Here is a 25,766-nt window from a genome sequence, read left to right on the forward strand (position 1 = left end):
TATGGTAATATGTGCACTTAACTGGGTGCACCACTGTCCAGCCCCTTAAGATTTATTTGATTGATTACCTATGAGAGAATGTTTCATATGAAGCATGTGGTAATAGGAATTGAATCAGGAACTTTGCACATAGGAGCCCAACACTCTACCAGTTGAGTCATTTCTCTAGTCACACAGAGGTTTCTTTTCTTTCTTTTTTTTTTTTAAAAAATGTTTTAATTGTCTTTATTTATTTATTGGATAGACAGCCAGAAATCGAGAGGGAAGGGGATGATAGGGAGAGAGATAGAGAGACACCTGCAAAACTGGTTCACCACTTGTAAAGCTTCCCCTCTGCAGGTGGGGACCAGGAGTTCAAACTTGGGTCCTTTTGCATTGTAACATGTGCACTCAACCAGATGCGTGAGCCACCACCCAGTCGACACACAGAGGTTTCTAACCTTGCCTTCAAACCAAGTTCCTACCGGCCCCTAGGCCTGCAGGGGGCAGCTGTGCATTCTACAGATGAGCTGGCCCTGAGGGGGGCAGCACCTGCCACAGTCACCCCAATTCCAGGGGAAGTTTGCTGAGGAGCTGGGCCCAGGTCCTGGCCTCTCCCACCCTTCAAAGCTGGGGATTACTTTGAAAACTGAAGCTAGGGTGTGCTCCCTGGGGAGCCGGAGGAGTCCAGGCCCGGTTTTGCATCAGGCCCTGCCCAGAAGGTGTTTCCTCCTCCTCCTTGTGGGGCAGCCGCTCAACTGGGCCCCAGGTTGAGTCAGCCTTAGACTCTCACAGCTCTTCTCCAGGTCCCTGGAACTTGGCTGTCACTGGAGCAGGTCACCCTCCTACAGTTCCAACGCTATACTGGACCCCTACAGGTAACATCTGGGGTGGGGGTCCCCTGCCTGTATTCTGGGCAGTCACTGCCACCTGTTAGCCTGAACACCCTCTTAGGGTGAGGGAGATGGGAGCATGTCCTGGGACAGGAGCTGCTGGACAGATGAATGAGCCCTAACATCCACCACTGGGCCTGTAGATACAGTGCTACGATGGAGGAGGAAGGAACACACACTTGATGTGTCTTTGGAAGGGCAGAGGGCTTTGGGGAGGGGGTGTAGCTGGGGCCCCTGGGCTAAGGGTGACAGGGGCAGGGGCTGATATGCAAAAGCCACTCCTCCACCCCTGCCTCAGACACACACCATAACACAATGCCCAGTCACACACACAGCAGAGGAGGAAATAGGGTGCACAGCACTGTCACCCAGAAAGTGATAGAACACCCCTGCCCCCTGAAGACCCATGGAGCAGTGAGATGCACAGACATGAAACATTAGGCTCATGGGCCCCACAGAACACAGACAAACCCAGTCATAGCAGCAGAATGCCAACACTGACACAAGTGGGCACACTTGCCACCAAAGAGCTCCATACTGTGCTTGCCACTGCCGGCACCTCAAACACAACAGACATATTGTTGGTGCTGGGCCCCGGGCTTTCACACAGGAGAGCTGATACAGATGCGCAGGAACGCTGGGCCCCTGTGAGGGTGGAACAGTGGGAGAGAGGGCTCAGGCCTGGATACTGACTCAGCTGGGAGGGCGCAAAGTGGGTGCGAGCCAGGACATGCCTAGTGCTCTGGGTGGAAGGGGGAGATGGAGGCAGCTGGGTTCAGGATCCCCTCTGCTGTACCTGTGCCCCTGCTGTTGGCCCCTGCCATATACCCATGCCCCCACCCCCAGGGCTGGGCAAATGTTTTTCTTCCGGAGTCACTGAGGTACCTAAGTAGTCTGAGCTGCTTTGCACAACTCCACCTCCAGCACCACAGTGGCCCCAGCCAGGTACCCCATTTAGCCAGAACTGGGACCCAGAGCTCTGGGCAAGAGGCAAGGCTGAAGGCAGGGGCACCCCTGGGCTGGAGACCTCAAGGGAGTGGGTGTTGTGGTTACGTCAGAGGGGAGGAAGCTGGGGTGTGGGCTGAGAGGGAGGTTGCCTCAGACAGGAAGGCCAAATGGGCCAGGGCAGGGCAGAGGTGGGGTTGGGGGGGCGGGGGCCAGCTTGGGAAGTTCCCAGAGTTGTGTGCATGCCCATGTGGTAAGGTGCATTTGAATTTGAGTTCCCTAGGTGGAGGCTGGTATGTTTCTGCATTTCATTAATCCGACTTTGACTGGCTATCTGCTATGTGCAGCACAGTCCTGCCTAGATGCCGAGCCTATCTCCCCCTTCAAGGAGCTCATAATCCTAGAGGAAGGGCAGGGGTAGATAGCATAATGATTATGCAAAGAGACTCATGCCTGACACTTCGAAGTCCCTGGTTCGATCCCACGCATTACCATAAAAGCTAGAGCTGAGCAGTGCTCTGGTATTTCTCTCTGTGTCTTTCTCTCTCAAAAATAAAATAAATAAAATGGGAGTCGGGCGGTGGCGCAGCGGGTTAAGCGCAGGTGGCACAAAGCGCAAGGACCGAAGTAAGGATCCCGGTTCAAGCCCCTGGCTCCCCACCTGCAGGGGAGTCTCTTCACAAGCGGTGAAGCAGGTCTGCAGGTGTCTTTCTTTCTCTCCCCCTCTCTGTCTTCCCCTCCTCTCTCCATTTCTCTCTGTCCTATCCAACAATGATGACATCAATAACGATAACTACAACAATAAAACAACAAGGGCAACAAAAGGGAATAAATAAAAAGATATTAAAAAAATAATAAAAATAAAATAAAATACTTAAAAAAAAATCCCAGAGAAAGTGGGCAGTTGTGTTTGCAAGTCTGTGCAATTTTGTGTGTATCTAGGGACATGTCTTTGCCCCTCATGGAGCCCATCTTTGGGCCCATGTCTTCACCTGTGTGCATGTGCCTGCCTGCAGGTTAAATGTGTATCAGGCATGGCGTGCTGCCTTGTTGTCTGCATCTGGGTCTCGGTCTGGGCCTGTGACTGCCTGGGGCCCTTCACAGGGAAATAGGCGAGTGTGAGCCTGTCATTGTTCTGTGGTGTATGGCTCATCAGGAGCAGCTGTGTCGACGTGTATCGGTGTGTGTCTCTGTACACGCTTCATGGTGTCCCTGAGTATGTCTGCATATGTCCATGACTGCATCTCATACACTCTTGACTTCAACCTCAACCTCCCTGGTGCATCACTGGGCATATATCTAGGTGGGAAAAAGCAGTCAGTTCGGGGACCAGGTGGTGGTGCACCTGTTCAAGTGCACACACTACAATGCTCAAGGACCTGGGTTCAAGCCCCTGGTCCCCACCTACAGGGGGAAAGCTTCACAAGTAAAGCTTGTGAAGCAGGTAAAAGCAGTAAAGCAGGTCTGCAGGTGTCTCTTTGTCTCTTCCCCTTTCTTTTTTAAAAATATTTATTTATTCCCTTTTTGTTGCCCTTGTTGTTTTATTGTTGTAGTTATTATTGTTGTTGTTATTGATGTCGTCGTTGTTAGATAGGACAGAGAGAAATGGAGAGAGGAAGGGAAGATAGAGAGGGGGAGAGAAAGACAGACACCTGTAGACCTGCTTCACCGCCTGTGAAGCGACTCCTCTGAAGGTAGGGAGCCGGAGGCTCGAACCGGGATCCTTACGCCATCCTTGCGCTTTGTGCCACCTGCGCTTAACCCACCCGACTCCCTCTCTTCCCCCTTGATTTCTCTCTGTCTCTATTCAATAATAAATAAGTAAATAAATATTTTTTAAAAAGCAGTCAGCTGTAGGATATACTTGGATAGGGCTTAAGCTGACTCCTGTTCTGCCCCCAGGAAGCCACGTGTGCCCAGTGGGGGCACTGCTCCAGCTGATGCCCCAGGGGGGGTCACACATCTCCAGCAGGACTCTGGGCCCTGCCCTCCCACCTCATGGCACAGGAATCAGAGCTTGAGGTGGATACACTCTTGGACCTCAGTTTCCTGACAGAGGAAGAGCAAGAGGCCATTGCTGATGTCCTGAAGAGAGATGCCCATCTTCGCCAGCTGGAGGAGGGGCGGGTCAGGTGAGGCTGGGGGCCCTTCCTGCCCTACCAGTGTGCAGTCTATCAAATGCCTGTGTAGTTTTTGGTTTTTGCCCTTTGGTCTCCCTTGTCCTTAGTCAAATCATTCGTTCTTTGCCCAACAGAATGACGACATCAACTGCCTTGACAGCTTCCCTGCCCCTCCAGCCTCCCCAGAGGTTGCAGTCAGAGCTCCCCAAACATGTCCTTAATGCCACCACCTCTTATAGCCCCTCCCCTAGTGTCAGGACCAACCCCCTCACCTCATCTTCCAGCAGTGTCCTCCACCCCTGACCCACAGACAATGTGTCCACTGTAGCCACCCAGGCACTCCAACCTGGACACCCTCCTCACCGCTGTGCTCTCCCTTCTTCCTGCAACAGCACAGAAGCAGAGGCACATGAGGCTCCCATGTATGTCTAGAGACAGATACCTCCTCGCTGTGTAATATTGAGAACAATCACATGACCTTCCCTAGGACCCCTCTCCTGTGTAAAATAGAACTAAGGAACTGTGTCTCAGAATTAGGAAGGACCATGTGCAGAAGTCATTTAATGAATAATAATTAGTCTTCCCTACCTGGGGAACTCTAACTTGTCCTTGAAGAAGCATTTCAAATGTCCCTTCCTCCTAGAAGCCTTCCTGGATTCCTATAGGCAACTGTGGTCATTCTCATATCCGCCATGGCATTTACTCGACTCTAGAATACTTGTCTATGCTGCTCTTTTTCTTCAATAGCTTGAGCTGCTCAAAAGCAGGGATCAAGTCTGCTTTGCTATTATGTCTCTGATCACAGGTGGGAGTAGGAATTTTGGTTGGGTGAGTGGTAAAAACAATGTCCTCCTTCATCCTCTAGCAAGCTTCGGGCCTCGCTGGCAGACCCTGGGCAGCTGAAGATCCTGACAGGGGACTGGTTCCAGGAAGCACGCTCCCAGAGGCACCACCATGCCCACCTTGGTTCTGACCTTGTCCGAGCCTCTATCCGCAGGAAAAAGGGTTCCAGAGGTGAGAGGGAATTTCTAGAATGAGACAGGCTCCTGGGTTCTAGTCCCTATGCCACTGATACTGTCTTTGGGTGAGCACCACCTCTCCATGAACTAGTGGAGGTAGGTGGGCACCGCAAGAGCCAGACTTCCTGAGAACAAGGGCTCACAGAATTTCTTGCCTGGACACAGGAGACCAGACTCCAGGCAGAGACAGGGAGCCTGAGGCTGCTGGGGAAGGGGACAATGAGGAGCTGGAGCCCAGGTGAGGAGGCATGAGGGAGAAGAGGGTGTCTGCTAGTCACCTGGGACCTGTCCCTGATAGCCACCTCTCCCTTCTCCTAGGCTCCCCATAGACAACGCCCCCCAAGAGAGGCTCAGCAAGGCTGAGGTGAGCAATGAATGACTGGATGAGCTAGTGAATGAAGGTACAGTGTCCAGGAGTGGAGCTGGGGTGCGATGAGGAAAAAGTCCCAGCCTGAGAATCGGGAGAACCTGGTCTGGGCTTCTATCATCCAGTCAAAGGGAGGTGTGTACCCAGCCTGTAGGGGATCTCTGAACCCAGATGTTGGGGTGGAGTGGGAACTAAATTGGGTGAAAGCCAGAATTCAGCTGCTACTGTCCCCACTAATGGGAACTGGGGAGGCAGGCAGGGCAGGCCCTAAAGTATAAGGTGTGAAGTACAGGCCCAACAGGTCCTGCAACTGGTTGCCAGCCCTTCCTGAGGCCTGTGCTAAATCTGAAGCTAGAGTAACCCACTGGAGCCCCTGACATCTGACCCCGCCGTGACCTTTGACCCTTTCACTGATCCTTTCAGGGACTGAGATCCCTCACACCATATGTCCCTCCACAGGTTTCAGATCATAAGGAGGAGCCCAGGGTCCAGGAAGGTGAGTGAGTGAGTGAGTGAGTGTATGTGTTGGGGGAGCAGAGAGATTGTGGGGAGCCAGTTCTAAGTGGTGCCAACCACCTGTGTTCACCTTCCACCTCTCAGCTGGGGCGGCTGCAGGAGGGCCGGTGTGTGGCCGCCCCACAGCAGCACTGAGGTGAGGCCAGAACCAGCACAGGGGTTGTAAGCCAGTACCTCCAAACTGGCTCGGGGCCTGGCTAGAGAGGGCTTGGCTCAGCACCTTGTTCCCCCCACCGCCTCCCCAAGCCCCCGGCGCAGGGTGCGCACAGGTCGGCGCCCAGGAGGCGGAGGCGGACCCGGAGCCGGAGCCGCCGTCGCCACCCGCAGAGGACTCGCTGCCCCCGCCAACCCAGGTAGGCGGGAGCGCCCGCGGCTGCTCCCAAGACCCGGAGCGGATTCTACGGGGGGGGGGGGGGCGGACGTGGTTGGGAAGGTGCTGGGAGAGAAAAAGTGGGGCGTCCACCCTTACTCCCCCCGTCCCCAGACCCAGCTTGCATCCCAGAACCTGGAGAACGGGGAGGATGCCTCAGGGCCCAGCCGCTCGCTTGACCGCATGCTCAGCAGCAGCTCGTCGGTGTCCAGTCTCAACTCCTCCACGGTGAGGGGGTGAGGGAGAGGACCCGGTGGAGTGCCCCACCCCCATAGCCCATCGCCCACCCTGGCCAGACCCCTCTCTCGCTCGCTGACTAGACACTCCAGCGCCCCCTCCCCAAGGCCTGGAAGTTCCCTGCGTACACACCCCGCCCGAACCTTCCGCGCCGCCCCCGGCCCCGCCCCGACGTGAGCCCCGCACCCCGGCCCTGACCTTCTCTCCCCCCACCCCCGCAGCTGAGCGGCAGCCAGATGAGTCTGTCGGGGGACGCGGAGGCCGGCAGCGTGCAGGTGCGGGGCTCCGTGCACTTGGCGCTGAGCTACGAGCCGGGCTCCGCCGAGCTGCGCGTGCACGTGATCCAGTGTCAAGGCCTCGCCGCCGCGCGCCGCCGCCGCTCCGACCCGTGAGTGCGGACCCGGGTCAGGAGGGGGCGCCAGGGAGCCGGCCGGCAGCCCAGGCCCCTGGGTGGGGGAGCAGGCGCTGCGAGGCCTCCCCTGATGTCCGCCCCTCACCACCCCTAACCCCAGCTACGTCAAAAGCTACCTCCTCCCGGACAAGCAGAGCAAACGCAAGACCGCGGTGAAGAAACGGAACCTGAACCCAGTCTACAATGAGGTCCTCAGGGTGAGGCCCCTGTGAATAAGGGGGCGAGCGAGGTGCAGGGGTAGCCGGAGGGTCGTCGCCCCAGAACCCCCATGCAGAAGGCGGTGCGACGGGGGGGGGGGGGAGGGGCCACCCGCACAGGCGTCCTCAGTAAGACAGTCTAAGTGGTGGCCATGGCTGTAGTGCCTACCCCCATTACTTCCCTGCGGGGCGTCCCAAGATCTCATTCTGCAAGTGGGGTGGCAGGACACGCCCGAGCCCGCACCCCCACAGATCTGAAGCCCAGCGCCCCACTCAACGCACCCCCTGCCCTCCAGTACTCCGTCCCGCAGGCCGAGCTCCCGGCGCGCGTGCTGAGCCTGTCCGTGTGGCATCGCGAAAGCCTGGGCCGCAACATCTTTCTGGGTGAAGTCGAAGTGCCCCTGGACACGTGGAACTGGGACTCCGAGGCTACCTGGCTCCCCCTGCAGCCCCGGGTGAGGAAGCTAAGCCCCTGGGGACCCGCCTTTGCCGCCACCCCACTCCGCGCCCTCGGTGCTCAGGTCCCACCCGCCTCCGTCCTCCTCTCCAGCTACCTGCGCCCCCTGGACCCCTGGACACCCCGGCCTGACCTGACCCCTTCCCCTGGGCCCTGTCTCTCCCAGGTCCCGCCCTCTCCCGACGACCTTCCCAGCCGAGGGCTGCTCTCGCTGTCCCTCAAGTACGTTCCTGCTGGCTCCGAGGGTAAGTGACCTCCCCATAAGAGGCCGGGTCACACTGGCCGCGAGGGACCCCTGCCCCGCACCGGGTGTCGGGAGGGGCTCAGTTGCTCGTCTCTGCAGGTGCGGGTCTCCCCCAGAGCGGGGAGCTACACTTCTGGGTGAAGGAAGCGCAAGACCTTGTTCCACTCCGCTCAGGATCCCTGGACACGTACATACAATGGTGAGGAGCCTGGGCGCCTCCCTGCACTCCTTCCTTTTGCCCACCAAACCAAACTTTCTAGCCCAGTCTGAGTTCTCTGACCACCTAGTAGGAAGTCAGAGGGTTGAAAGCACCTCAGAGGAGCTGCATTTTGGGAGTGACTTGTGCCCATAGGACTTGTAGAGTTGAGACTTAGACCTGGGGGCAGAGTCACAGTGGCCCTTCCATAGAAGGCCCAAAAAAGCCGGGCTGTGAGGCATGCCTAGTGCCTTTATTTTATTTTATTGCCACCAAGGTTGTCACTGGGGCTTGGTACTTACACGATGAATCCACCACTCCAGGCGGCCATTCATTCTCCCCCCCCCCCTTTATTTTTCCTCTTTCTAAAGGACAGAGAGAAATTGAGAGGGGAGGGTGAGACAGAGAGGGGAAGAGAGACACATACTAATCTGCTTCATCATTTGTGAAGGGGTACTTGGTGGTTTGTGTACTCAACTGTGTGTGCCACCACCCGGCCCTCTGTCCAGTGCTTTTCAAAATTCAACCCCAGGGACAATTAGGGGGTGCTGACAGGGAGTGGAATGGAAGGAAGTAGAAAGACCAGATTCGGAGTTCCCATGCTAGGCTATTTTTCTTAAATACTTCAGAACAATTTCTTATCTTACACAAAGTGTTCTGAGGCATTGAAGTTTGGAAATCACTTTGGGCAGTGTGAGGGGTAGGGGGCACAGAACACAGAACCAGTGAAAGCCACTGAACGAGGAAGTAACCAAGCTGTATTTCAGTTGTAACTTAAATTTTTGTTTTTCCCCTTTCTTTTTGATTAAGGCAGAGAAAAATAGAGAGGGTGGGGAGAGATAAAGTTATATCTGCAGCACTGCTTCAGTTTATGAAGTATCCACCTACAAGTGGGGACCAGCAGCTTGAACCCACATCCTTGCACATGGCATGGTAACATCTACAATCCACTGGGTGTGACACTGCCCAGCCCCATTGTAATAGTTTTTTCCTTAAAAATACTTTAAATTTAATTAATTTTTTTTATAGAGACAGAGAAGTGGAGGAGTGGGAGAAAGACACTTGCAGCTGCTTCACTATTTGTGAAGCTACCCCCCTGCAGGTGGGAACCGAGGGCTTGAACCCATGTCCTTGTGCACTGTAGCATGTGCTCACCCAGGTGCACCACCCCTTGCCCCTGTCACTTCTTTTTTAATATGATGGTGGGGCTTCATATGGCATTATACCACTTCTTCAACCAATTTTTCCCCATTATACTTTAGCTAGGAAGGGGGGGGGGGGCAAAAAAAAAGAGGAAGGGGAGTCAGGTGGTAGTGCAGTGGGTTAAGCGCACGCGGCATGTAGCACAAGGACTGGGTAAGGATCCCAGTTGGAGGCCCCGGTTCCCCACCTGCAGGGGAGTTGCTTCACAGGCGGTGAAGCAGGTCTGCAGGTGTCTTTCTTTCTCTCCCTGTCTGTCTTCCCCTCGTATCTCCATTTCTCTGTCCTATCCAACAATGAAATCAGTAACTATAACAATAATAACTACAACAACAATAAAAAAAAAACCAAGGACAACAAAAGAGAAAATAAATAAATAAATATTTTTAAAAATATTTTTAAAAAGAGGGAGGCAGAATCAGACAGTATTCCAACATCCATGGAACTCCCCTGATCTGTTAGTGTTCTCATGCAGTGCCAGGAACTCAAGGCCTTGATTTTCTTCTTCCCCACCCAGGGCTTTGCTGGGGACTCCGTGCCTGCACTATTCCATCACTTCTGATGGGGTCTCTCTTTGTTTCCTTAGAGGTAAAACACAGATAAGAGCAGAAACACTATGGCATTGCTTCATCACTCATGAAGCTTCCTCTTTGTGTGGTGTTCCCATTTGCTGGCCTGGGGCTTGAACTCAGTAAAATGTGTGCTCTATAGGGTTAGCCATCTACCAGCACAGGAGTTCTAACTTTTAAAGCAGGAAGCCCCCACAAGGTTGCTGGTACAAAGGTCTCAGGGAACCAGCAATTAAGGCCAGGTCTCAGGCAGGAGCCAGAGAACATGTTCATTATAAGGAAGAATGGATGAGACTTGGTGATGGCTTGGTTCTGGGGTGTGTGAGGAGGCGGCCACTTGATGGCTGTCTATCTCTTCCATAGCTCAGTGCTGCCCGATGACAGCCGGGCCAGCCGCCAAAGAACAAGGGTGGTGCGACGCAGCCTCAGCCCTGTGTTCAACCACACCATGGTTTATGACGGATTTGGGCCTGCTGACCTGCGCCAGGCCTGCGCCGAGCTCTCCCTCTGGGACCATGGGGCCTTGGCCAGCCGCCAGCTGGGGGGCACACGCCTCAGCCTGGGTACAGGTAAGTGGGGCAGGGCCCTTGGGAGAGCCAGTGCTGGGAAACAGGCTCAGTGTGTAGTCTTGGGCATATCTCTGCCCTTTCCTGCATGTTGGTGCCCACTGAGAAATGGGGGAGAAGTGCAGGATCTGGGATCAAGCAACCGTTCCACAGAACCTGGGGTGTCCAACTCCTTCCTGCTCATATCCAGGCAGCAGCTATGGGCTCCAGGTGCCCTGGATGGATTCCACACCCGAAGAGAAGCAGCTATGGCAGACTCTCCTGGAGCGACCATGTGAGTGGGTGGATGGTCTTCTGCCTCTCAGAACCAACCTGGTTCCTAGGACATAGCTGTCCTGTAGCCCTACCTAACTCATTTCTCTGGATTCCCATCTCAGGGCCTGCCCTTGGCAAAAGTCAATAAAGTCTATTAAGGGCAGTAAGAGTCTGGTGTCTGCTTGAGAGGTACGGGGTGGAGGCAGGAAAGTCAGACACAATAAGGGGGATTTTAGAGTGAGACATAAAAACCTTAGGCTGTGACCTAAGAGGTGGTGCAGTGGTGACTGTTGGGCTTACAAGCAAAAGGTCCCAGTTCAATTGATCCCCAGAATCCCACATACAAGACTAAAGCTCTGTCTCTGTCTCCACCCCGCTGCCCCAATCAATAAATTTTTAAAAATTTTTTAATATTTATTCCCTTTTGTTGCCTTTGTTGTTTTACTGTTGTAGTTATTGTTGTTGTTATTGATGTCGTTGTTGTTGGATAGGACAGAGAGAAATGGAGAGAGGAGGGGAAGACAGAGAGGGGGAGAGAAAGATAGACACCTGCAGACCTGCTTCACCGCCTGTGAAGTGACTTCCCTGCAGGTGGGGAGCCGGGGGCTTGAACCGGGATCCTTACTCTGGTCCTTGTGCTTTGTGCCACCTGCGCTTAACTCACCACACTACCACCTGACTCACTAATAAATAAATAAATCTTAAAAGCACTCTGGGAGTTGTCCCAGTGGATAAAGTGTTGGGCCCTCAAGCATAAGATCCCAAGTTCAGTCCCCAGTATTGTGTGTCCCAGAGTGATGCTCTGATTCTCTCTACCCCCCTCTTTCTCATAAATAAATAAATCTTTAAAATGATCTTCATATACAAGTAATCAATCCTTATTTTTAAATATTTTATTTATTTATTGGATAGACACAATGAGAAATGGAGATGGCAGAGAGAGGAGATAGAGAGAGAGGGAGAGAGAAAGAGAGACACCTGTAGCTACTTCACTGCTTGTGAAACCTTTCCCTTGCAGATGAAGACTGGGGCCTTGAACCTGGATTCTTGTGCACCATAGCATGTGCCCTCTACCCTGTGTGTCACTGCCTGACCCCTAAATAATTAATACTTAAATTAAAAGTAAATATATATTTTTAAACCTTTAGGCAGCTAGTCCCAGGACCTCCCCATGCCGCAGAAGATCACAAGATGCAGGGGTACAAAGATGTTATGTTTAATAGTCTTAAACTGGTAGGACTTGTTCTTGAGGCATCTCTAGGGCTGATTTCCCCTAGTAGGGTTAGATCTTGGCTCTGTTCTGCCCCCACCCTCCTGGTCTCCTCCAGTTGTCCCTTGGTCCTGCAGGTATGTCAGAAGCTGCTTGTGTCTTCATCCTTGGGTCTGGTCTCCTGCCTCTGATGCCCTCATTCAGTCCCCTGGGGAGCCAGGGGTGATTGGAGTGGATCCTGCTCGTTGTGTCAAGATGGCTCTCCAGATGCGGCACACCATCCCTCCCCTGGTATGTGGAGGGGATCAGTATGGCTTAAGGTGGACCTTGGTTCTCTCTAGCACCCTGTTTGCCTGATGCCCCCTGCACCCCCAGGAGACCCTGGTGTCCCTGTGGTTTCCAGGGAGAAATCAGGCAGGTTGTAGTAGCTGAGGGTCAGGATCTGGCTGTCATGATATATATGTGGGGGCCTTATCCCAGGAGAGCCAAGGACGCACCTGATGTGAGTGTAGCTGAGGTCATCCTGAGTGGCACAGGTCAGTAAAACATGTAGGGTGAAGCTGTGGTTCAGCAGCTGGTTGTGGGCAAACCCATATGCAGGACCAGGGAGAGATAAATCAGAAAGAAGGTATGTCCAGAGACCTAGGTAGTAGTTCTGTCCTACTACAAACTAAAGTAGATCACATTCTTTCTGAACCTGTTTCCTCATCTGTACAATGGAAGGGTTACACTAAGTGCTCTTGAAGTATTGAGATTCTCTGTATCAGAGGGAGGAAGTAAGAAGAGTGTGGCCTGGAAGGTGGTGCATTGGCAGAGTTCTGGGTTCATAAGAATGAGGTCCTGAGTTCCCCAAGCTTGCCAGGGTATATGCACCATATATGCTCTTTCCCAATCTACCTATCTCTTGTAAAATAAAGTAAATATTTCCTAAAATGAGAGACCCAAAGAAAGAGATAGAAGAGGGTTAAGTGCAGGTGGCACAAAGCACGAGGTAGGCGTGAGGATCCCAGTTTGAGCCCCCAGCTCCCCACCTGCAAGAGAGTCACTTTACAAGCCATGATGCAGGTCTGCAAGTGTCTATCTTTCTCTCCCCCATCTTCTCCTCCTCTCTCCATTTCTCTCTGTCTTATCCAACAATGACAACAATAATAACTACAACAATAAAACAACAAGGGCAACAAAAGGGAATAAATAAATAAAATTTTCAAAAAAAGACAAAATTATTTAAAAAAAGAGAGAGAGAGAGAAGAGAACGAAGATGAAGTTTTTGGTGGAGGCCAGACACTCTCCCTCTTACCGTCTGAATTGTGTCAGAATCCACCTTTAGTTCCTGGAGCCACTGCACCATCTCCTGATCCCCTGTCAAAGTGCAGTCAGGTGGTGAACCTAGGGGTACCTCCTTCCAGAAGTGGCCTCCACCCACATCAGTGCTGTCCAGCTAGATCTTGCTCACCTGGGGCCTCTGAGACCTGGGCACTGAACCTGGCCTCCCCACTCACACGCTGTAGAGCTTGTTGCATCAGGACCTGGCACTCCCTCTCCTTCTCAGCCAGGACATTCCGAAGCCTGTTGGAGCGCTTAATGAGTAGGATGGGGAAGGAAGGTAATGCGGTGAAGCTCCTTGAGGGGCAAGTCTCAGAGTCTTTACCTGTCAGTCTCTGCTCGCAAGAGGTTCAGCTGCACCAACAGAGGTGGGGAGTCTTGTTCTGGTTCCTCAGGAAGCTGGCTTAACTGGTCCGAGGTCTCCTGTTGTTTGGGCTGGAACTCCTCTTTACTCAGCACCTCTGACCTCGATGGGATTGCCTCCTTCACCTCTGCCAGGATGAGTGAGATGAGCAGGCGAGGCGAAGACCCCTGTGTGGGACTCCCCGACCAGAGCAGAGGACAGCAGGGTCTGAACTGCCTGTTTGGCCATGCCCCCTCCGGCACCTAGCCGCCCAGCGCAGCACAGGCCCCGCCCCTATCGGGCTCGCTGGTGTTAGCCACGCCCCCAAAGGGTCACACCCTCGCTCTGCCGCAGGCTGGCAGGTGACCTCCGCCCCCAGGTTTACCTACCTGGGCCCAGCACCGCCCAGGCTGCACGTACAGCGCGGCTGAGCAGCGAGTCCAGCACGAACATCCAGTGTGGGCGGATCTGGCGCCTGCGGAGGATCTGCTTCACCTGGAGAGGGGGGAGACACGACTGAGACTGCTAAATCTCAGAGGTGGGGCTTGAGTTGCAAATACAAGGTGTGTGTGTGGGGGGGGGTTGAGGGGACAGGCTTAGGATAAAGGGAGGGTCTGGTAAGCTAGGACTGGGCAGAGGCCCCTTTCCTGGTCGCACTATCTTCACGAAGCGATATGGTATCTTGCCATATAAGTTCTTGTACATTTCTAGGCAGGAGTAACTCACTGCCTTTTTTTTTTTTTTTTTTTTTTAATTAATGAGAGATACATACAGAGAGAGAGAGATCAGAGAACTGCTCAGCTCTGGCATATAGTAGTACTGGGGATTGAACCTGGGACCTAAGAGCCTCAGGCATGAATCTTTTGTAACCATAATGCTATTTCCCCAAACCATTCACTGACTTTTATCGGGCAGTCCTAACTTTGAGAGCTTCCTCACCGCATCCGGGAAGGCGAAGAGTGGTTCCTGCAAAAGCGCAGGTTCAATGCCCTGTGCCCGAAGCTGCCCTTGCAGTGCTCGCAACTCCTGGGCCAGCTGCCGCCGGTTGGGAGTGTTTATGTGCGCCCGGAGGGAGCACAGTAACTGTTCCACATCATTCCTGCCCAGGCAGGGACCCTAAGAAGAGAGGGTTTGTCAGCGGGTATTCCCATCTGAGCAGAGGGGATGGATCAGCAGCAGTTCTGCCGATGCTGGACCACCAGGGGGCGCTGGGGCGAGTCACCCACCTGTTCCTGTTCCACCCGCAGATTCTCTGCCAGCGTGGGCAGCTCCTGCTCGACCACGGCAGCCAACATAGCCCGGCGCTTGCTCTCTTGGTGCAGGAGGCTCAGCCCCGAACTCTCCTCGGGGGACGCGGGTTCCTCAGGCCCCGACTCCTCAGGAACCCTGGGTACAATGGAGAGAGGCAGATGGAAGGCAGGCAGCAAAACAGAGCAGCCACCTCTGCTCCAGGATTCGACTCCTGGCTCTTTGTTTTATGCCTACCTCAGAGTAAAAGAGAGAAACCCAGAGCTGAGGGAACACAATAAGTACAAGTAAGAGCACCTGGGACATAGCCACCAAATGCCATTCTTGTAAGTAGTCAGAATGCCCAGACCCCCAAGGAAGGTTTTTCTAGAAGGAATACAAGAGCAAAACCAGAGGAAGCAAACCCATCCATCCCAGTCCCTGGACTCTCACCGGAGCTGACTGGTGTCCCCATAACTGAGGCAGCGCTTGGGGGGACTGGGTGGGTGCTGAGAGGGTGCCTGAGGGCGTGGAAATGTCTGGGACTGGGTGGCAGAGTCAGCTGAAGGAGTGGGACTGGCTGAAGGGGCATCTGAGAGAGGGACAAACAAGCCTGTCAGCCTGCTGCCATTCTCACCTTCACAGCTCCTCTACCCTCATCCCCAAGTACTCACTCCATCCACCTGAGTAGTACCTGAGTGTCGTGGAGCATGCCGGGGGGAGCTTGGACTGCAACTCCTCTTTCCGGGCTGCAGAAAGGGGTCCCCCAGCAATGCTTGTGCACTGGCTCGAAGGTGGGGGTCTGGCTCAAAAGTGTGAAGGAGGAAGGCTTGGGCGTCAGCTGATAGAGAACTAGGCATTGGCGGATGCACCTTGTACATGCCCACCTGGGGGAGGGGAGCAGGGACAGTAAACAGGGGTCAAGTTTAGAGGCATTCAGGATCCAGTCTGCCCCTACCACACCTTATGGACTAGGCACTCAAGAGGTCTCACCTGAAACATGGCAGCCTGCGGACTCCCTAGCTCGTGGAAGGGTGGGCGACCTGTGGCCATCTCAATTACAGTACATCCCAGAGACCAGATGTCTGCCGCCTTCCCATACCCTCGTGGGCCTTGGTCAATGATTTCCGGGGCCATATACTGTAGGGTTCCTAGGACAGGAACAGTAATGTTGCGTATTGAGGTTTTACTACTATTGGAGGTTGGGAACACCATTGTCCTCTGGCTACCTGTACCCACCCTGAGCTCTAGCATCAGAAATAGATCTTATGGGAGCCAGGAGGTGGTGTACATGGTTAAGTGCACATATTACACGCACTAGTACCCAGGTTCAAGCCCCTGCAAGGGGAAAGCTTCATTAGTTGTGAAGCAGGGCTGCAGGTGTTTCTCTGTCTCTTTCCCTCTCTATCTCCCCCCAATTTCTCTCTGCCTCTATCCAATAATAAATAAATAATAAAAGTTACTTAAAACAAAAAAGAAATAGATCCTATCACCCGCTCTGGTCATCAAGCATCTATCCAGACTGTCCTCACTCATCAGCCATATAATTACTTAGGCTACATCAAATACTCTTATTGCATCATCCACTCGAAACTCTATTACCCATTTTGACCACATCAACACTCCTGTGTGCACCATCTCAGACACTAAACTCAGCTTCAGCACCTTCCCATGATCCAGTTCTAGATTGCATCACCTTACCCCTGGCTTAGTCACCTGCCCTGGGTTCCATTCATCGGATTCTAACTCTGTAAAGGAGAAACCCCTTACCCCTAGAAGTCCCCAAGAACTCTTTTGCTCCCAGGTCAGTACCCCCACAGCCTATTACCTGTGAAGGTCTCAGTGCAGGGTGTGATACCTGCCAGCCGCTTGGAGGTGCCGAAGTCAGAAATCTTGAGTAGCCCACTGAAGGTATTGATGAGTACGTTGTCCCCCTGAGTAGAGTGGACACTACTCAGTGGACATAACTGGATTCTACTATCTGAGGTCCTCCCCTAACTCATGGGAAGGTGGGTGACTCATGACCATCTTAATTATAGTGCAGTGGACTGTTACCAGCCACCAGGAAATTCCAGCTTGACCTGGCCTCCAGCAATCTCTCTCCCTGCCATCTCATATCTCTTTAAGACCTGGGGCCTGTTTTGTCTTCAAGTCTACGTTTCTCGCCTTCTCAAGGGAACCCCTCTGATGAACTCTTTAACCTTTGCAAAGGGCCTAAACTGCCACCCTCTCGCTGCAGCCACATCTCCTCCTCCACCCCCATGCCCTGCCACAGAAGACTGGGGTAGCTAGCCACAGGCTTACCTTGATGTCCCGATGCACAATGCGATTGTCATGCAGGTAGCTGAGGCCCTGCAGGATCTGGCGGGTATAGAAACTGATGGTACTCTCATTGTCCTGCAAGGGTCCCCACACTGACCGCAGCAAGGAGGACAGGCTGCCTGGGCAGATGGAGTCCAAGTTCATTATTGGCACCCATGCAGTGCTCAAGCATGCTCATGGCCCAGACATCACTGGATAATGGTGTCTCCACCACATCAGCTAATTCTGGGCTGCACCACCCACACGTTCTCTCTTAGGTTTCTCCATCCCAGCCTACCTCCATCCCCATGCCCCACACCCCCAGTTCAATTCCCATCCCAGGAAAGACAAGCACCTCCAGGCACTTCCTCCATGAAGATCTTGAGGTAGCCGCCCTGGCTGGCTGAGCCCAGATAGCGCACAATGTTCTTGTGACGCAGGTGTTTGTGCAGAGCAATTTCTTCATGTAGGGGCTGAGAGAACCTGGGGGCAGGTGGGAAGAAAGATGTAGTCCAGAAGAGTGTAGAGAGGTTCCCCCCAGGGTAAGCTTTGCAGGTGGTGAAGCAGTGCTGCAGGTGTCTCTCTTCTCCCTCTCTCTGTCTTTTCTATTTATTTATTTTTAAAGATTTTATTTATTTATTAATGAGAAAGATAGGAGACATGTGCTGCCAAGGATTGAACTCATCATGCTTGAGAATCCAATGCTTTATCCACTGCACCACCTCCCAAACTACTCTCTCCCCCTACCTCCCCCCTACCCTCTTGATTTCTGGCTCTCTCTATTCCATAAATACAAATAATAAAAAATGACCTTGAAAAATTCATGTCATGTGAAATAAGTCAGAAACAGAAGGATGAATATGGGATGATCTCACTCTCAGGCAGAAGTTGAAAAACAAGATCAGAAAAGAAAACACAAGTAGAACCTGAAATGGAATTGGCATATCACACCAAAGTAAAAGACTCTGGGGTGGCTGGGTGGGGAGAATACAGGTCCATGAAGGATGATAAATGACATAGTGGGGGTTATATTGTTAAATGGGAAACTGGGGAATGTTATGCATGTACAAACTATTGTATTTACTGTTGAATGTAAAAACATTAATTCCCCAATAAAGAAATAAACAAATAAAATAATAATAATAATAATAAATGTTAAAAAGAGGGATTCTTTTTTCTTTTCCTTTTTTGCCTCCAGGGTTATCACTGGGGCTTGGTGCCTGCACTATGAATCCACTGCTCCTGGAAGCCATTATTTCCATTTTGTTGCCCTTGTTGTTGTAGTTATTGTTGCTGGACAAGACAGAGAGAAATCAAGAGAGGAGGGGAAGACAGAAAGGAGGAGAGAAAGACACCTGCAGACCTCCTTCACTGCTTGTGAAGTGACCCCCCTGAAGGTGGGGAATCCAAGGGGTGGGAACCCGGATCCTTATGCCAGTCCTTGCACTTCACTCCATGTGTACTTAACCTGGGGCGCTACCACCTGGCCCCCAGAAAAAGTTTTTTTAATAAAAAAAAATTTTTTTAAAAGGTACCCCCCCAGTTCCAGCAGCATTCAATTCGCACCCCTGGATTCTGCCCCGCCCACAAGCCCTCTGCTCCCTCATTATCCCGCCCACAGCCCTAGGTTCACAGGGTCCAGCCTACAACCTCGCAGGCTCCTGGGCGAAGTCCCTTCACCTCCCTGCCTGCCTAGCCCGCTCCCCCCTACCCCCGTACGCCCGCCCTGCGCTGCACCTGCTGTCGCGTTCTGGAATCTCTTTGATGGCGATGCGCACTCGCGTGTGCCGGTCCCGGCCAGCATACACCACCCCGTACGTGCCTTTGCCCAGCACCAGGCGCTCGCCGTTCTCTGTGTACTCGTAATCAAACTGTGGAGCAGTGTAAGACAGGGGATCAGCAGGGTCTTCAGCCCTCCCCCTTCCTGGAAGGCCCAGCTCCCCTTCCTCACCTCCAGCACCTCCCTCACGCCCTCAGCCTCCTCCGTAGGCGTGGTGGAATCCGGATTTGTTACCAAGGCCTGAATCAGGCAGCAGAACCTAAAAGTGGAGGAGCTCATAACGCTGAAGGGCCCCTTGGGAGAAAACTTACCCCTCCTCTGTAAAGTAAGAGACAACCCTTTCCCTCACCGCCCTTTCCCCAGCCCCCAGAGTCCTCCCACCCCCAGGGGCTGGGCGCACCACTGGCAGTGTTCCATGCTGGGGAAGCACAGCTGTACATCCTGTGCTGGGGGAAGGCCGTAGAGGAAGCAGCAGCGCTCGTCCCGCTTGGATGCGCTGGGGAGGGGTGGAAAGCCAGATGAGAGCCAGGCCACTGGCAGCACTGCCCACCCAAAGACTGCTTCCCAGCCTGGTCTCTCACCTAACACCACAAATGGAGGTGACTGGGAAGGTCCAACTAGAGGGTGAGTCCTGTGCAAAAACAAGAGGTCTGAGTGAGGCCCTAGGAACAGGGAGAAGGATCTGGGCTCAACAGAAGCCATGCATAGCTGTGTGTGTGTGTGGATGAGGGGGTACTTCACCTGGGTCTCAGGCTCCATCAGGCTCAGAGTCACTGCGCTTACCAGGTCTGTGCCCTGAACCTCCAGCCGTGCAGGCAATAACACCTTGTTCATCTCCAGGACCAGCACCTGCATAATCCAGGGGAGAAGGGTTAGTCAGAAGGGGCCTGCCCCATCTCAGGTCCCACACACCCCCATGGACCTTACCAAGCACTGGTCCCCTTGGGGAAAAGATGTCTTGAGAGGCTGGCAGGACTGTAGCAAGAAGTGGAGCCAAAAGTAAGCACGGCGTGGGGGTCCTGCAGGGGGCTCTGGGGTGGGTCTGAAGTGCTGGTAGAGCAGGAAGGTTTCCATCACTGACACTAGGTACCTGCAGGCACAAGCTTGTTCTCAGTTCAGCCAAGGTACCGGCTAGCACTACCGGAGGAGACTGGCTTGGATGTAGTCAGAACATGGGCACTGGGTGCCAGGGGCACCGGTCCGGGAAGGGCCAGGTTGCTGGCTCTAGGCTCAGGCTAGTGGCAGTGGACATAGGCTGTAAAAGCTGACAGTCCCAGCCAGGTCAAGACCACAGAAGGGGCCACCTACCATATGGGGGCATTGAGCTTGTATAGCTGCTCTGCAGCCAGTGCCACCTGGGCGAGGTCATTGGCAAGGATCTGAGCTCCCAAGTAGAAGCCTACATCCCAGTAATACTGCATCTTCTCCACACAGCCTTTTCGCGCCAGCAGGCAGCCCAGCTTCATGCCTGGGAGAGAGAAGCACAGCCCTAGTGAGTATGGGTACATTTTGGGCATAAGCTGGGTGGAGCCACAGGGTCCATGTGGGTGAGAACATAGGTATGGCAAGATCTCAGGTGGGAATTAGAGCTCAGGCACAGGTGATGGTGTGGAAACAAGTGCACATGGAAGGTGTAAGAAGAGGGACAGCATGGGAGCCAGGTGGTGGCACACCTGGTTAAGCGCACACATTGCAATGCACAAGAAGAGGGACAGCAGTGGGCTCAAAGGTCATGAGGGCCCAGGACGGGCACTCACTCAGGTATGGGTTCAAGCCCCTTACCAGTGATAGAGTCCAAATGGGGATGAGATAAGTCCCAATTCCAACCCAATGTTCCCTCTCTGCGCTCTCCCCAGGCTCCTCTGAGACCCTGCTAGAAAGGGAGAGGGGTGGAAGTTGGGGGCTCACCTATGAGCTGGAGTTCCTCAGAGTTCTCAAAGCGCTGCCCTGCAGCAATGAGCAGCACAGCCGCATTGATGCCTGAATGGAGGCTCGGCTCTACATCAAAAGCCTTTCGGTACCTGGGGTGGGGCCAGGGAGGGATGAGGAGTAAAGCCCCTTCCTCCCAGTTGAGCCCACCCTCCACTCACATGTGCTTGTGCCCCTTACCAGTGATAGGCCTGCTCCCGGTGGTCAGCATCCTGGAAGCCAGAACCGAAGAACATGTCCTTGTAAATGCGGCCACACATGCAGTAAAGGTCAGGTGCCACGGGGCCCTCCAGCTGCACCAGTGGCAGCAGCACAGCCAGTGCCTTTTCCCTGTCCCCAGGCTTGTTCCTCCTGGGAGGGGGGAGGGCAGGAAAAGATGAGCTGGTGCCTCCCTGTGGTGCTGCCCCATACTCTATCCAGGAGCCCCCATGCCCAGAACAGCAGGGATCCTTTCAAGAGACTGACAGTAGTGAGCCCAGGACAACAGTGATACTGGTCAGGACTGCTCTTTCTAGAGGTAGTGACCTCAAATGCAACTGACTCCTCGCTGCAGCAGCACTGATAGACAGTGGCCTTGGGCAGCTGTGATCACTCCAAGGGTAGCATCACTCCCCACCCTACTCCGGGCAGCAGTGACAGAACAACAAGGACTTCTTGACATCATTGTGACCTTGGTGCCTGAGTCTCAGCTCTCTGAATAGCAGTAATCACAGACAGCAGTGACCCGGCATAGCAAAGACCCCTGTCCCCATGTGGCTATGACCTGAGCCTCACCCTGCCACTCACCGATTAAGAGCAAATGTGTAGTGGAAGCGGACATTGTGCTGCTCAGCCACGTCACAGGTGGGCAAGGCCTGCAGAGTCTCCACCAGCTCAATGATGGCAGAGTAGTCCTGCATGAAGGAACGGCATGTGCTGGCAGGATGCCTTCAGTGGTCCCATCAGATCCTGAAGGAAACGTTGAGCTGGTGCCCCCCTCCCATCCCTGATACCTATCTTCCACTCCCCTCTCCCTGCATACCTCTCTCAGGCCTGACAGGCAATGTGCACACCTTTTCACAGAGAACCCACTGTATGTCCCAACCTCCCACTGCAACTTCTCTGGGAGGCAGTGATATGATCACCCCTATTACAAACAGGGCGAGAGGTGGCACACCCAGCAGAGCACACGCATCAGTATGCTTAAGGACCCAGGGTCCAGCCTCTGGTTCCCACCTGCAGGAGGCAAGCTTTATAAGCCATGGAGCAGTGCTGCAAATGTCTCTCCTTATCTCTCTCTCTCTCTTCCTCTGTATCTCTCTCTGGAGACTCAGAGATAATCTGCTCAAAATAACCAGCAAGTGAACGTCACAGCCAGGAGTTCGCCTCAGGTCACTGCCCACACGGCTTCACTCTGAGCGCCACACACCTGAACATCCCGGTAGGAGAGCAGCAGGTTCATGATGATGTCGGGGCTGAGCAGCTCCACGCTGTCCAGCCTCCGCTGTAGGCGCGCCAGCTCCTGCCTCAGCTGCTGCCCACTGAACCGCTCCCGGGCCTGCCGGATGTTCTGCCGAATGGTCTCCCGGAAATAGCCACTGATGCCCAAAGCGGGGAGTGTTGGGGAGAGAACAGTCAGCTCTGCCCTTTGGCCCTGCCCACTGTGCCCTCACCAGCCTCTCACTGCCCCCCTCACCATGGACCCCAATTACCAGGAGTCTGTGGGCATGGCCTCCAGCAAGCGGACCAACCGGCCCACCAGGGGAGTGAGCAGAGCCTCAGTGCCCGCCCCTGCCTGCACCAGCCCATCTGCCAGGCCCCTCAGGAGGCCCGCATCACCGCACAGCACTCGGCCAGCTGCTGTCACCACATAGGGGATGAGCGTGTAGCTGCCAACGCAGTCCTGGTGAGAGGTGGTCAAAGGTCAGAGATGGGTAAGGGGAGGGGGCTTGCAGCGCTGCAGCGAAGGGTTCAGAGGTTGAAACCAGTGGGGACTGAAATAGCAGGGAAGGGGCTCACTTTATGAAAGGAGGCAATTGGGGACAGAGGGTCACATAACTGTCTAGGATGCACTAGAGGAATCGGGGGCAGAGGAGGCCAGAAAACATAATGGACGACACAGGTCATGATGGAGGTGGAATGAATGAGTGGAAGATTCTGCTCACCGAGTTCTTCTGGAAAACGTCCTCCTGCAGAGGATAGATAGTCAATACTCTGTTCTGGATAACAAACCCTCTTGCCCTGTGCTTGCACCTACCAGTCACCTTGCCACCTACCCGCAGGGCCTGCAAGTCAGGGAGGTCGGCCTGGGAGCAGAGGAGCACGTTGTTGGTCATGCTGAAGCTCTGGCGCACACCCAGGTGGTAGAACAGGGAGGGCTGTGCCAGGGAATTGCTTACTTCCAGCACCACCACATCTGAGGACACATGGGTGAAGACCCTCAGTCCTGGAGCCCAGCTAGGTGAGGAAGGAGTTGAAGGATCCATCTCTGGTGTGCAAGTCCAGCACTCTACCCTCTCTGGCCAGCTTTGCTTCTCTTTTTGCCCCTCTACCACATTCTAGAAAGGTGTTTTCTAGGAGCTCTGAACTCCCTTCCTGTTGGGCATGCCTTCCCATGACTCCTGCAGTCTACTTGCTCTATGCCTCAGCTTCCCCACCCTCATTTGGGGGAATTTTTAAAATTTTATTATTTATTTTTAATGAATGAGAGATTGAGAAAGATACAGAAAGACACCAGAGCATTGCTCACCTCTGGTTTATGATGGTGCTTGAAATTGAACCTGGGACCTCAGTGTCTTAGGTATGAAAGTCTTTTGAAGGGGCCGGGTGGTGGCACACCTGGTTGAGCGTACATGCTACAGTGCTCAAGGACCCGGGTTCAAGCCCCCAGTACCCACCTGCAAGGGGAAAGCTTTGCGAGTGGTGAAGCAGGGCTGCAGGTGTCTCTCTCCCTTCTTATCACCCCCTTCCCTCTCAATTTCTGGCTGTCTCTTTCCAATAAATAAATAAAGATTTAAAAAATTTAAAAAAAAGAAAGTCTTCTGAAGAACCACTATGCTGTCTCCCTAGCCTTCCACCCCCCCACCACACCCACACACACTCTTATACAGAACTGGTATCTGTGGTGTCACAAGAAAGGAACTGAACTCAGCTTATCTCAATTGACCTCATCTCTCTCCTTCCCCCCGACCCCTCTCTTCAGAAGAAAAGGCTGTGCACCAGTCCAGCATAGTACGAATCACTAGGAAGTGGGAATTGTGTAAACATGGAAGTCCACTTCCATGAGTGCTCAATCGCCCAGACACACATTAAAGTACTTGTTTATTTATTAACGAGGGAGAACCAGAGCATCACTCTGGCATATGCACTGCCTATCTATACTGTGTGTGTATCTGTGTCCTCAGAATCTACTCAGTCTTCCTATTGCAGTCCAGCAAGCACTGTTCCCAGACTCTTGCAACACAAATAAGTATGGGGGGCGGGGCGTTCAGGTCTGTGATCCTCCTGGCCTCGCCCCAGGCAATCAAGCCCCGCCTCCAATCCCGCCCATTCTCCATAATTACAGGAGCCTCAAAATCTTAGCGTTCCTCATCCGGAGTCTTCTTTGGGGCCCTTCACTGCTCTTTCTTTCTTTTTTTTTTTCTTTTCATGAGAAAGCTAAAGACAGAAATAGACCACTACTCCGGCATATGCGATGTCGGGAAACCTCCCAGGCCCCAGGCATGCAAGTCCTGCGCTCTGCCCACTGACCCACCTCTCTGGTAAACTACGCTCCTCTCTCTGCACCTCTAGCCCATCCATTCAGGGAAAAGAGTTTGCTAGGACCCCTGAAACCCAGCCTTCCCAAGTACCGCCCAGCTCCCTCCTGTTTTAGCTCCTCCTTCCTGATCCTCCCTCCAGAGCTTCCTACAACATCCAGAGGCTCAGTACTTCAACCCCACTCTGTGAGCCCACCCACTCTCTTGCCCAGTTCCCAGGCTCACCCCCAACCCTAGCTCCGCTGCCTAGACACGGGGCTGACTCTGGAGCGCTTAAACCCCAGCTTTCAATCCAAGAGCCTGACCTGCACCCTCTAAACTCCAGCCTGAGCCTGGCCGCGCTTCAGCTCCCCTAAACTTCACTTTTATCACAGCTGCACGTGCAGCTCGCCAGCTTTCACGTCCTAGAGCTGCGCACTGGCGGGGTCCCTCCCGGACCCGCCCCACTCACCCGCGTTGTAGAAGGAGTCGAGCGCGGCCGTGTCTCCCAGCGCCAGAGTCCCGAAGGGCAGGCTGCGCAGCTGTGGCCGCGGCCGGGCCCCCGAAAGCTGCGCGCAGGCCTCGCGCAGGCAGCGGAGGGGCAGCGGCTCGGCGGGGGCTCCGGCCTCGGGCTCTGCGCCGGGCTGCGTCTCCCGGGTCAGCACGTACACCACGCTGAGCGGCCGGCTCCGCGCGCAGCCCCGGCCCGGGGGCGCGGCAGGCGGGCGGCCCCGGCTCAGCGCCTCGGCCAGCGGGTCCTGCCAGCAGCTGCCCGCGCGCTCCACCGCCCCCGGCCGCGGGCCCGGCCCGGCCATGAGGGGGCGCTCGGGCGTCGAGCGTCGGGCGCCCGGCTCTGAGCACCCGGGCCCGGGCAGGAGTCAAGGATCTCAGTGCTGAGAATCAGGTCGGCAATCTCCTACGGAACCTGGAGATCTGCGATCCGACCGGAGGTCCGGGTTCCTGGAGACCGGGAACCAGGGCGAGATGCGAGCTCTGAGTTTGTGGGGCGTCCAGTGCTGAGCGGCTGAGAGTCACACTGCGGGGGGGGGGGGGTTGTCCCAGGATGGGTCTGACGGAACTCAGCACCCGGCCGAGCTGGAGTGCGCCTTGCAGTCGCCGCGGTCTCCCTTCCTCACGTGTAGGCCGGGCCCAACCCTTTCCTGGCCGAGTGGGAAAGCTCCACCCTCGGCCCTAGGGCAGCACCACTCCCTAGAGGCCTGGGACTCAGCCTCTCCCCTTCCTCCTCTCCTGCCAGAACCTCTGAGACTGGTGGCTTCTGGGACGTCGGTGTCCCCTCAGATGTGTGGGCCCAGGGCAGAGCTAGGGAAGAGCCGTGAATTGCAGCTCCTGCCCATATGGGGTCTGTTGAATGAATGATTTTCCCTAGCCGGCTGC

General features: G+C 54.3%; 2 protein-coding genes across 3 annotated transcripts; one reads left to right on the forward strand and one right to left on the reverse strand.

Moving 5' to 3' along the window:
- Positions 1 to 701: 701 nt before the first annotated feature.
- On the forward strand, positions 702 to 10,705 carry SYTL1 (synaptotagmin like 1). The gene is made up of 16 exons (XM_060204940.1): positions 702 to 857; positions 3,720 to 3,949; positions 4,803 to 4,951; positions 5,122 to 5,194; positions 5,275 to 5,320; positions 5,783 to 5,823; positions 5,924 to 5,975; positions 6,109 to 6,192; positions 6,324 to 6,437; positions 6,668 to 6,834; positions 6,959 to 7,055; positions 7,352 to 7,510; positions 7,679 to 7,757; positions 7,856 to 7,955; positions 10,085 to 10,290; positions 10,478 to 10,705. The coding sequence occupies exons 2-16, from the start codon at positions 3,816 to 3,818 to the stop codon at positions 10,615 to 10,617; spliced, it is 1,641 nt and encodes a 546-aa protein (XP_060060923.1). The 5' UTR covers positions 702 to 857; positions 3,720 to 3,815; the 3' UTR covers positions 10,618 to 10,705.
- A 1,037-nt stretch (positions 10,706 to 11,742) lies between these two features.
- On the reverse strand, positions 11,743 to 25,530 carry MAP3K6 (mitogen-activated protein kinase kinase kinase 6). Of its 2 annotated transcripts, none has more exons than XM_060205643.1 (29): positions 24,844 to 25,530; positions 22,911 to 23,050; positions 22,800 to 22,823; positions 22,347 to 22,537; positions 22,064 to 22,232; positions 21,442 to 21,548; positions 20,836 to 21,006; positions 20,635 to 20,747; positions 20,035 to 20,194; positions 19,654 to 19,816; positions 19,468 to 19,575; positions 19,308 to 19,357; positions 19,127 to 19,222; positions 18,898 to 18,985; positions 18,684 to 18,817; positions 17,302 to 17,429; positions 16,950 to 17,086; positions 16,474 to 16,579; positions 15,639 to 15,796; positions 15,340 to 15,532; positions 15,099 to 15,237; positions 14,645 to 14,804; positions 14,358 to 14,534; positions 13,808 to 13,913; positions 13,401 to 13,566; positions 13,206 to 13,318; positions 13,050 to 13,111; positions 12,250 to 12,326; positions 11,743 to 12,040 (listed from the first exon to the last, which is right to left on the reverse strand). In XM_060205643.1, exons 1-29 carry the CDS (start codon positions 25,184 to 25,186, stop codon positions 11,953 to 11,955), a joined length of 3,867 nt encoding a protein of 1,288 aa, XP_060061626.1. In that variant the 5' UTR covers positions 25,187 to 25,530; the 3' UTR covers positions 11,743 to 11,952. The 2 variants fall into 2 exon arrangements, with proteins under 2 accessions (XP_060061626.1, XP_060061627.1); XM_060205644.1 differs by having other exon boundaries at positions 22,911 to 23,091; positions 24,844 to 24,968.
- Between the last annotated feature and the right edge of the window lie 236 nt (positions 25,531 to 25,766).

This window comes from Erinaceus europaeus, chromosome 13, assembly GCF_950295315.1.
Source record: "Erinaceus europaeus chromosome 13, mEriEur2.1, whole genome shotgun sequence".
Classification (NCBI taxonomy): Eukaryota; Metazoa; Chordata; class Mammalia; order Eulipotyphla; family Erinaceidae; genus Erinaceus; species Erinaceus europaeus.